The following is a 12,789-nucleotide window of genomic DNA, read 5'->3' on the forward strand; positions in this document are numbered from 1 at the left end:
TTAAAAAAATAATTAAAATAATAGTAATTAAAAAAATTAGAATTAAACTTTACATAAAAATTAAATAAAAATAAACACCTGGGTGTGGAATTGAAAAAAAAATCAATAAAAAAAACTAATATTAATTAAAAGAATAAGAACTAAATTTGAAAACAAATTAAAAAAATTCAAATAATCATGGATTAAATGAAAAATAAAATTCAATTACAAACAATCAAAAACTTATAATAAGAGAAAAATAATTGAATCAAAAGAAAAAATAAATTAAATGGTTAGTATAAATTTTTGAATAGCTAGCATCTTGACGGAAAGGGAAAGAAATAAAAAAAAGAAAAGTTATTTCATGCCAAACCATACCAGAACAACATATACATGTCACCATAATAAAAAAGGATATTGAGATAAATTAAATGATATGGTAGAGTCGTAGCTACAATTACTAAAGTTAGCAACATACTGTTAGAAAGCAACAAAGGCGTTAATACATACAAGACAGAATCAAATTAAAAAAATTAAATAAAAAATTAAATAAAAAAAATAATAAGGCAAACCTTTTAAACCTAGTATAATCTTTAAAAATCATATCCTATGAAATTTTTTACCCAGATTTAATCAAGAAGAATAATTATTAACCAATTTAATTCCTAAAGATGAGATCAATAAAAAAATATTAATAAAAAAACCTGTAAAAGCAATAAAAAGAATGAGGATAAAATTTAATAGGAAAAATATAAGGAAGATGCAATTTAATGAAAAAAAATAAATATTAATTAAAAGAACAACAACTAGATTTTAAAGATTAAAAAAATCATAAAGGATGAAATTGAAAAAATATATAAAAACCATGCAAATCCAGAAAAATATTTTAAACATAGTCAAATCTTAAAAAGCTTGAAACTCATGAAACTTTAAATCCAGGTTTTATTAAGAAGTTTACTATAAGCTAATAAAAATATAAATTTAAAAAACTTATCAAAGCACGACAAAAAAAAGATAACGAAAAAAATTTCAAGAGAACTCAATAACTAATCTGAATCAATAAGTCAAACACATGACATATAACATGAAATTAGAATGTCCTTATAAATAGGAAAGCAAAATAAAAAAAATACTGTTGAATTTTTTTTAAATGATTTAAAAAAATTAACTCAAACTAATCCTTCAAATCTATTACCTGAATCGTGAGACTGAGGTTACTCCATCAAAGGCAAACTTGAACAAATATAAAAGTAATATTCTTAATCAAGCAAACATTAAGGAATGAAATTGATAAATAAAAAATCAATTCAAAACAAAAAAAAAATACAGTAATTAAAAGAATTAGAACTAAACTTGACATAAAAATTAAATAAAATTAAATTTCTAGAAAACAAAATAAATGAAATTAAATGTCTATTAAGAAAATGATTAAAATAATAGTAATTAAAATAATTAGGATAAAAATTTACACATAAATTAAATGAAAATAAATGCTTGGGTGTGGAATTGAAAAAAAATCAATAAAAAAATTAATATTAATTAAAAAAATGAGAACTAAATTTGAAAACAAATTAAAAAAATTCAAATAATCATGGATTAAATGAAAAATAAAATTCAATTACAAACAATCAAAAACTTATAATAAGAGAAAAATAATTGAATCAAAAGAAAAAATAAATTAAATGGTTAGTATAAATTTTTGAATAGCTAGCATCCAATCCAAGAAATGATGGAAAGGAAAAGAAATAATAATAAAAAGTTATTTCATGCCAAACCATACTAGAACAACATATACATGTCACCATAATAAAAAAGGATATTGGAATAAATCAAATGATATGGTAGAGTCGTAGTTACAATCACTAAAGTTAGCAACATACTATTAAAAAGCAACAAAGAGGTTAACACATACAAGATACGCACCATCAATTTTTTTGTTTTGTAAAAACTAAAAATACCTTTAGGATTAAATAATATTAACAGATAAACTATAATAAAATTACAACCAAACCCCTAAAAGTCAAGGCTAAAAAATTTCAAATTGTAAGGTAATGTAGTAGTTCAACTATTCTATAAAATTTTAAATATATACAGCAAGTATTTAATTATTTTATTAAAAGGTTATATTAATAATTTTACTATTAAAAAATTTAATTACTAAAATAACTTCACACAATCCTAAAAAAATATTTATGTCACGATGAAAAGACCTTATTAGCTCTAAAATCAAGATAAAAAAATAAAATAACCAAGGAATAAAAAAATCATAAATATTATTATCCAAAATACTAATTTTCCTAGTGGTTTTATTGTCCCCCAAAACACAAGCTACTACACACACAAATACATATATAAAAATATTTTTATTATTTTTAGTTATGGGTATAATTTGTGCATGACCTTGTTTATATAAACTATTTGATTGTTGAATAATTTATCACGGCACGTAAACGGGATAACTAAAGTTTTTGGATTTGTAAAAGTAATTATCAAGATTTAATGTTAAATTACGGTGTTTGATTTTCGTGAGATACTAAGACTTCTATTTTTATATCTGAACACCTTTTTTTTAATTTAAATTGTAACCATTAATTTAATTATCATCTTATACACCAATACATTTTTAAAATACAAAAATATTTTAGAACTTTGGTTGTTGTTAATAATACAAGTTATATGTTAAATAATAATGTTTTGGTGTGTGTATACATATTATTTATTGTTATTTTTATTTATTTTTGAAGATGCTTGGCCCAGCTTTTATTTTTGTTTTTAGTATTTTTTTATAGTGTTTCTAATTTGAAAATATATTAAATTAATATTTTTTATATAGTTTTAACTATGCTATGTTAAAAATAAAAAAATTATTTTAATATTTAAAAAAAATATTAAAAAAAAACATTAAAAATACAATAGTCGATCACCATCTTAAAGGTTATCTCTACCTTTGTTTTGTCATAATGGTTCTGCCATAGCCTCAGAGGACATGCCTCCACTCTTTCTTCCTAAATAAATAAGCTCACCTTTTTCAGTTCATTCTAAACTGGCCATGGTTGAGAAATTATTCAATATATTAACATTAATGAACTTGTAGTAAATTATATTTTGCACGTGCTCATTAATTGAGCTTGCATGGTATGGTGGATCTTGTCATCTAGAATATTGGGAAAGTCTTGGAATAAAATGCAGCACTGATGATTTAACAGCCGTCCACCTAAATAATAGAAAATTTCTTTTTATATTCTTTAACAAAAATAAGATTATTCTCAGATTATTTTATATATAAATCATCACGATTATATCTTAAGAAAATACTTTAAAGTTATATACTTTATATTGATTTAGTATATTTTAAAAAACAAATTTTCTCGAATGCTTGTCTTAAAATTTAAACAAGTTTTTGAAGCATTTGGAAATAATTCTTATTTTCTTATATAATTTCGGATCACATTCAAAATTAAGAAGAAGAAAATCCATCTAAGCAGTTAGCATTTATAAAATACTGAAGTGTATAGATGACATTTAACGGTGCCGTATTTGTGATCAACCAATGAATTCATCGTCAGCACTACATGAATTTATGATCTCCTTTAAAGGTTTGGATTTCTATGATTGTCACTGGATAACCAGCTACCTTTATAAAAAAATTATCACCATAAGTGTAGATTGAAGGGTGAGATAAAAAACCAATAAAATTTTCTTGAAATAATTAAGGAAAAAAGAAAAGAAAAAAGAAACCCAAAGAACAAGGACAAAAAAAAAAAGGAATACATGAAAAAATAAAATTAAATGACTAAATTGAAAAGGAATAACACTTATTTAAAAGGACACTAAAAAAAAGAATTATAAGAAAAAATTGAAGAAAAAAATAACTAATATATTAAAATGCATAATCCAAAGTCATCTTAAAATAACTAATATATTAAAATGCATAATTCTATTGTTGTTAAATTATTATTATTGTTATTATTGTTGTTGTTATTATTATTATTTAGATTATTATTACTATTATTATCACAATAATCACTATTATAATTACTATTATAATAAAGTACAATTGTTACGGTAATTATTAATACTATTATAGCTACTTATAATAGTATTAGTATCATCATAATAATTGCTATCATTATTAATATTATTATTTTTTTTATTATTATTATTATCATTATCATTATTATAGCTCCAACTACTGCTATTATTATTATCGTCACTACTATTATTATTATTGTTGTTATTGTTAAAATAACAAAAATTTTAAACTTGTTTTCAAGGGTAAAATTGCTAATATTATTATTTATTATCACTTTTATTATTAGTAGCATTATTATTATCATGTTTATATTTATGTTCATCATCATCATGTTTATATTTATTATTATCACTATACTTATCATTATCATTATTATTATCGTTGCTATTGCTATTGCTATTACTATTACTATTACTATCATCATCATTATTGTTGTTGAAAAAATAAAAATTATAAATTTGATTTGAAAAATAAAATTATAAATTATAAAATCTTTGACAAAAGGGTTAAGGAAAAAAATTAAAAAAAATGATCAAATTAAAATTGTTATTATTACTGAAAAAACAAAAAAAAAAACACTTAAACTTGACTTCAAGAATAAAATTGAAAGGATAAGAACATGGACAAAAGAGAAAAGAAATAAAATAAGAAATCAAAAGTAAAAGGATGAAATAAAAAAAATATTATATATACAAATTAAAACTAAAATATTAAATTAAAAAATAATAAAACTTTTTTTAAAAATAAAATAAAAAATCAAAATTAAAAGCATCAAACCTGAAAAACTAATAAAAATAAGGATTAGAGTGCGTCTCTACACGCAGAAAAAAAAAATGAATAGAAAAAAAAACCTATCAAGTATATATCTTTATCATTATCATCACTAAAATATTTAAAAGTGTATTAATAATTATTTTTTAAAATATTTTTTAAAATTATATTTAATATTAATACATTAAAATAATAAAAAAATATAAAAAAATTAAATTAAAAAACACGGTTTAAATTGTGTTTTCAAATACAACGTAAAATATCCAGCTTATATATTTGGTCCATGGGGGTATAGTGGGAGCTCCACTCAATTGTGTCTCTTTGGTAACTGAAATGACCAAGATATTCATGTCAGAGCTTCTGGAGAACAAAAACATTAATTATCTTTGATCTCAGCACTTCTCCCCTCTTTGTTTGGCTTCTGAGGGTGATCTTTCAAACATCGTATTTAAATTAAATGCATTAATTTCTTGTGGATAGTTCCATTTATGGTCTTGAATCATATATATTCTAGGGATTTTTTTAAATATTATACTGTTATTAGAAAGCTTTTGATGTTAGAAAGCAAAGCTTTAATTCCTCCTAGAAAACATTACTTAATTTGATATGTTTATAAACGAGGACAATGGCATCTTATGCTCGTAGCTCATTGTGAGTAGGTGCAAGATTTTTTTGCTAGAGATGTGCTGATGTTTTTCAAGAAACATATGAACATATATAATCCAGTGGATTGTTTCCAACCTAATAATATTTTTTTTAATCTGTTTTTCCCTTTCACACAGGAAACAATAGAAAGTAACAATGAAGATCAGAGCAATAAGGGCTGTGTTTGTACGATACTTTGACATCTATTTCATAGCATTCTTCTTGTGCAAGTTTTAATGAGTTAGTGGGTTAATTTGATAAGTTATCGTGACAGGGATTCGATTCGGAAGGGGACATGCGTAATTGTATCACCACACGATGCACCTAGCTCCGCTGTGATGCTCGCCTCGAGCAGAGCACCGGAGGAATCAACAATGGTGGAGTACGATTCTAGAGTGAGAGTCCCGGTCCTGAATCTATCGATTGAGTTCGATTCCGATATCCCTCTTGCTTGGTTGTTTGAAATGGAATCTCGGCGAGCGAGAGCAAGGGCGAGGCTGGGAAAAAAAGCCAAGGATTTTTAGTGCCACGAGCATCATCGGTTGCCATGGAAGACAATCCCGGAGGCCAATAAATTGACAAACATTAATAAAAACACCAAGATAAAAATAAATAATTAGCACGGATACAAAGAATGCAAGTTTTAACTCAAAGCCCTCGAAGATCAATGACTTGGCTATGGTGATTAAAATGCAAGCCGAGCCAGTCACATGAGAAGGCATTGTCAGCACTATGATCGAAGAATGTTTATAAGCTTCATACTGCTATCAAATACCTCTTGGAGGTTTCTCTAACAGTGCAGAAAGATAGACCTCGTCCTTTGATTTAGGAGAGATTGCCCACCTGTGTTTCTTGTACCTGAACTGAAGAAACATGTACATATAATCATCCAAGTCCTTCCTGTTGCAAAAGAACCTGTCAATCCATAACAATCCGCCTGGCCTTAAAATCCGATCCCAGTCAAACAAGATGAAATCCATCAACATCAGGTCAATCCAGCCATCCATAAACCCAGTGGTATGAATCAAGTCCATTGTGTTATCGAAGAACGGAAGGCGTTGGTTCAATGTCACATACAAAGGAACCAAACCTCGAAGTGCAATCATCTCGTTGAATGGCGCTCCAAGGTTAAGTGCAGTTGAGACAACTGTGACATTCTGCTCTTTCATCCTGGCAGCAAAAGTTCCTGTTCCAACTCCGAAATCCAGACCGATTCGTATTTCTCCAGGCTTGATCGCCAAAACATCTCTGATCAGAATATCGACAGGGAGTGAGCTATTAGCGACCCACTTCAGCTTTTCCTTGTCCATTTCGAAACAACCAGTGCATTTTGAATAGCCCCTCTTCGGATTCTTGCTTGATAAGCATTGAAAATTCCTGCATTGGTAATTGCTCCACCTCACATTTCTATCATCTGGCAGTCTCCACAAGGACTCATTGATGGGGTATGGCTTCTGATAGACCTTGGAGGCCCTTGTCAGGCACCGTCTTCGTGGCAAGGGATCACATCCACTGACCATGAGCTTCTGGGATAAGCTCCAATCATCTTTACAGTAAGATCCAATGTCGTAGTCCATGTACTCTTCCAATTCTTTCTTCATCAAAACACAGGCATGCCCTATCGTGTTATATATCCTCAGAGTCCCGTATATGTTTGTATTCCCGACTCTATTTTCTTTCGGAGTAATGTACTTACGAATCTCCTCAACAACAAAAGTGTTAATCAAAGGCTCCTCCTTCATTGTTGAGTTTCTAATCCCCTCTGCTTGAGGTAGTCGAATCTGCCGAAGAGCAATGTGAGCACCATAAAGAGGCCTGATCACCTCCTGCTCCAAAAACCTCTTGTGCTCCAATCTTGTCATTGCAGTTTTACCCAAATCAACCTTATTCTTCTCCATTTCTTGCACTGTTTTCTCCAGCTTTTCTTGCAGTTTATCCATCCTATCAAGCACTTCTCCAACTCGATCGTTCAACGCTCTTATATCAAACCCATCATAAGCATCACCGACATGATAGAAGTGCTGGCATATATCTTCATGGTGAAGGAAAAACCCTGCATTATAGAACTTAAAGAGACTGGCTATGCTTACAACAATAACAAGACCTCCCAACATGATTTGAAGCCATCCTAGTATTCTTGCCAGTCTACATTTTGGAGAACATAACCTCCCCATCCTTGATCATACAAGATCTAGCTAGCAACTATGGTCTTGTTTTCACCAAACGCTACTTCTTCCTCTCCTTCCTTTGGATCGGCAACCTATATTTAAAGTCTCAATTCTTAGGATCAATTATAGAATCAAAACTAAAATATATATATAAAATATAGAATCAAAACTAAAATATATATATATAAAGATTTTAGATTTGATTTAGATTTCAAATCTAAAATATTTTCCATCATTTTAGAGCATGAAAGATCTCCACTCACCTTAGCTGAAATCAAGTGTCTGACTGGCTATATTTAACTTGCTATCTTACCACATTGTCATTTAACAAAGATTGAAAATAACATGGTTTAGTACATTTTCCTTCATATTCTCAGCAACCAAAAAGAAAAAAATTATAATAATCTAAATCAAGAAGCTTAACACTAAACTTTGTATAAAGTCCTAATAAAAGCAAACAGAAATAAGACATACCCAGATAAGAATTTGCAAGGACAAGAGTGAACACAGAGCTAAATCTCTTTCCCTTCAGCAGATTTGCTATAACTCTCAGATATTCAAACCTTCTCTTCCCTCACTGGAGGCAATCTTTCTCTCACTAAAATTTGATTACCATCTCCAAGTTGTGCTTAAAAATATATCTACGCAATGTAGCTTGAACCGTTACTAAAGGAGCTTTAGAGCTGGAAAATCGTAAAGCTTAAGCATGTAAAAAATCCAAAATTGCTTGTTAAGCACCTGAGGCGATAAGAAAGCACGAATCTCGTTATCGTCATGAAATTCTAGGGAAGATCAAACTGCATAATTTTATTTTCTTCGACGTAGTTGTATAGTTTAATAATTAATATTATATTTTTATTTATACGGTCCATAAACGACTAGAACTAAAGCTTTGACTATGATGTTTTTGGTTTTCTATTTACATGGCCAGCTCCCATTGCGGCAACTTGATTACAGTTGTTTTTTCGTGTTCCACTGCCATCTAACCATGGATGGCAACATCGTAACCAGCCAGGGCCAGACCATAACCATGGATGGCAACATCGTAACCAGCTGACGTTTACGATGTTTAGGACATGAGTTATTGAGTTGTCGCGTCGATTTCGAGTCAATTGTTTTATTAAAAATATCATTTATTAATTTATTAATAAATTTATTTTGGAGTTGACGTGTCCTAATATTACTTGATTGTATCTAAACTAACTAAGTAGCATGTCAACACATCAGATGATTTGAGCTTGATAAAATAAATATCTAAAATAATTTAAAATGAAACTCAATTGAGTTACTAGTAGGAATACCTGCAACCTACACATAGTTTAATAACTATTAGTAATATATGGCGTAGACAAAACATAAAGAGTTTTTTTTTAGATTAATTAAAACTTGTGGATTGGTTTTTGTAAGTTAAAAATTATATAAACTTTTAATAATTTTAAAATTTGTGAGACTTGAATTAATAATATTTAAAAAATAAATTTACAATATGATCAATTAAGTTACCTTTTTTAAAATTAAATAAAGAGTTTTATCTTATTAATGGGGAAGGTTGGGAATGCATTTTTACGCTACTAATGTCTTGAATTATATTTATTTTTTATTATATATAAAAATTTATTATTATTTTTAAAAAAAATATATTATAAAGAATAAAAAGAAAGATGTAATCTGATAAATTGAACAAAACTTATCTAATAACTATAACTCTCTAAAATAACGTATTTCTTAAACTCCATTTCACCTTAAAAAAATTAAAGATTCTGTCCCAAAGTTGAAAGTGATTTGGGCACGACGAGTTTATACAACGGGCAAGGCCACACACAGCAGGTGGCACCACTGCTGACTTTTTGTCCGTATACTAGACTCTAGTTTTAATCGACGCACCATCGACCAATAAGGCGCTGTTTGGCTTCGTGACTGGTCGCATGTTTATAAAACACAATTGATTTTTTTTAATTTTTTTAATGTTAAAAATAAATTTAAAAAACTACAAGAACAGTATTTTCAAAAAAATAAATAATAATCACCGTGCCAAAGACTCTTGTCATGGAGCACTGCCATCATACAATATCTTCCAAAGCAGATATGCAAGCAGGGAAAATAAAACACGGCATCAATTAGTGATTGATGCCAAACAAATCACAGAAATAGTGTTGCCAGGACAAAGTTCACACGGGGTTTGGTCGCCAGCTGATCGGTGTCCTGTCCTGCAGTAAACGGCACCGAGATCTGGTGTTATCTGGTTCGTCCGAATGTGTTAATGATTTATTTTTAAATATTTTTTTTATTTATAAATATATTGAAATAATATTTTTTTATTTTTAAAAAATAATTTTTAATATTCACATATCAACCAAACAATCTAAAAATATTAAAAAAATTAAATTTAAACAAAAATATTAAATTTTTGTGGTGCACGCGTTCCAAACCGTTACCAAGATAGCTTTTTGATTAATTGATAATTGTCGGTATAATTGGATTTGATATAATTAATGTGTTTTTGGAAATCTATTAGCTTGTACTATTATAATTTTTTTTAAAATCAGAAAAGCTATAAAATTATAATTTTTATTAATTAAGATTTGTTTATAAAAAATCAGCGATACTTGTATAATTAATGTGGCCAACCGCGTGCCAAGAAAGCTCGAATTGAATTCCCTGGTACTGTTTGCTAGTGTACAATTGTGAGAAATTTGTTTTTTGGGGCACCCATTTTGCTCTTGAATGAGTGCTCGATGAAGAAAACTACAACTTTTGAAGATAAAAAGCTTGCTTTACTCTCTCTCCCTTGAAAAAACAAAGAAGAAGAAGAAGAAGTTTTGCTACGTCCCATCATTAAAGAAAAAAAGAAGTTAAATGGCAAATGGGTTTAAATTGGATTTTTTTTCCTTTTTTTTTTATATATAAGTGATATTTTCCGACCGGTTTGAACATTTATTTAACGTAATATATATATATATATATATATATATATCAGGATGTATTCAGAGATTTTTTTTTCCAAATATTAATTTTGAATTTAATAAAGTAAAAGAACAGAGCAATTTTTCTGAAGAAAAGAATGATACGAGCTCTTGTAAATTATTTTATATTTATTTTTTAAAAATTTATTTGAAAGTGTAATTATAGTTATTTTTTAAATATTTTTTTATATTAAAATATATGTTAATAATTTTTTTTTATTTTTAACAACAACACATCAAAATAATTTAAAAACACTAAAAATATATTAATTTGAAGTAAATAAAAAATAAAAAATAAAAAAAATTTAATTTTTTTTTTTAAAACATAGAGATAAATAGCCATTATCAACCATGACTAAATTACTCCTAATTTCCCATCATACAATTCAATTACTATGTTAAACAAAACTATTTCAGTATTATCTCCAAAAAAAAAGAATATATATATAAAAAATAATAATAGCGATAACACGCAATCGACCCAGTCCCCACGTTATAAATTAATTTAGAGTCAACTCACGTGTAGTCTCTCCTTTTTATTTTTGTTTTTCCTTTTTTTTTTTTAATCATGCTGGCTGGGTTTAGTCACACCAAAAATGAATCAAAATGCCCTTTTATTTTTTTTTTAAAATAAAATTCACATTTGACAGACTAATGAAACTTTCCAGATTAGACAGCTCAGCAGCCAGCAATATATGCATTGATCAAATTAACGGGTCTTAGGTATAAGGTTCATATAAACCCAATGAATCTGACTTATTAAAGGGTGGATGCCAAGCTTTTCAAACATAATAATTAAGGACATTTTTTCCGTTCAATATATATATTTTTTAAAAAATAATCAATATTCATGAGATTTTGATTGCATTAAATATTTGTAAGCAATTTATTATTTTTTTCATATTAGATACATTGAAAAAAATTGTCAATAATTTTATAAAAACCTTTTACTTTTTTTTTTCATATTAGATACATTGAAAATAAATTGTCAATAATTTTATAAAAACCTTTTATAATAATAATGTAATTTAAATATCATGTTAAGCTTTTTTAAAAATAAAAAAATTGAAAAAAAATGATTAGGCGCTTGAGCCAAAGTGATGAGCCCCGCATGTCTGCCGTTCAATTTTGTTTTCTCAAGGTTGGATAATATATTATCCATCCTTTTATTTATTTTTAAATAAAATAAATAATATGTAATTTATTTGTCCTGATTTTGTTCATCAAGAAATTACTGGAAAAATAAATTTAGATTTTTTGGATTTGAAAACTTTTTTTAATTTGTTTTTATCTAAAAATATCTAATAAACATTCTTTGAACCCCAATAAAATAATTTACTAACTCAACCTTTAAATCAGTTCGACATAAACAAAATGAAACAAAAAATCTAACCTTGATCCACTTTATCAAGCAATATAAAAGTTTAAAAATATATTAAAGATACCTCTTTGATCAAGAGCAATATATTGCCATCAAATTTAGTTTTTTTTTTGCTTATAGAATCTAAACAACTGATCATTTTTTTACTTTTTTATAATTTTTCAGTGATTCTTTTTCTCTTGTATCTCAACTTCATGCATTATAATATAAATAAGATAAATTTATTGATCAAAACATAAAAATTTTAAAATAAAGGGATGAAAATGAAATTAAAAAAATTATGTATGGAAAATTTGTTAGAAATGCCCATGATAAATAACAGTAAAATAAAAAAACTATATGTTTTTATTTTTTCTAAAGTAATAAAACGAAGTTCTTTTATGCATAATTAAGCATTAATTAATTATTGAAATATTTTTTTATATCATAACAACTCTATAAAAAGAAAATTTTTCAGTTCAATTATCAGGGACTAAAATATAAAAAATAAAAATAAAAAATAAATTGATGATCTAAGTAGAAGAAAAATCAAAAGGAAAAAAGAAGAGGCAAAACACTACTTTAATTCACAAAGATTTATAAGAACAAATATGAGTTTTTTGGCCTTCTCTTTCAGATTTTCTTGTAATGGTAATGTAATTAAAATGTCAAATTTAAAGAGAACAAATCTCTCCTATAAAAATGATTTTTTTTCACTAATATAGCTAATTTAACAGTTACTTATTTAAAATTATTTAAATCTTATAATTAATTCTAAGATGGGTGTCATATAAATGAGCAGTCGCACGTCATAGGCTCATAAACTATTGTCTATCTGAAATGTGCTAATGGTTAATTTCTTTAGAATTA

The 12,789-nt window shown here is 26.9% G+C and overlaps 1 protein-coding gene across 1 annotated transcript; it reads right to left on the reverse strand.

Moving 5' to 3' along the window:
- Positions 1-5,926: 5,926 nt before the first annotated feature.
- On the reverse strand, positions 5,927-8,400 carry LOC105125062 (S-adenosyl-L-methionine-dependent methyltransferase). Its single transcript, XM_011025351.1, has 2 exons — positions 8,071-8,400; positions 5,927-7,688 (listed from the first exon to the last, which is right to left on the reverse strand). The coding sequence occupies exon 2, from the start codon at positions 7,600-7,602 to the stop codon at positions 6,196-6,198; it is 1,407 nt and encodes a 468-aa protein (XP_011023653.1). The 5' UTR covers positions 7,603-7,688; positions 8,071-8,400; the 3' UTR covers positions 5,927-6,195.
- Between the last annotated feature and the right edge of the window lie 4,389 nt (positions 8,401-12,789).

This window comes from Populus euphratica, unplaced genomic scaffold, assembly GCF_000495115.2.
Source record: "Populus euphratica unplaced genomic scaffold, PopEup_1.0 scaffold28.1, whole genome shotgun sequence".
NCBI lineage: Eukaryota > Viridiplantae > Streptophyta > Magnoliopsida > Malpighiales > Salicaceae > Populus > Populus euphratica.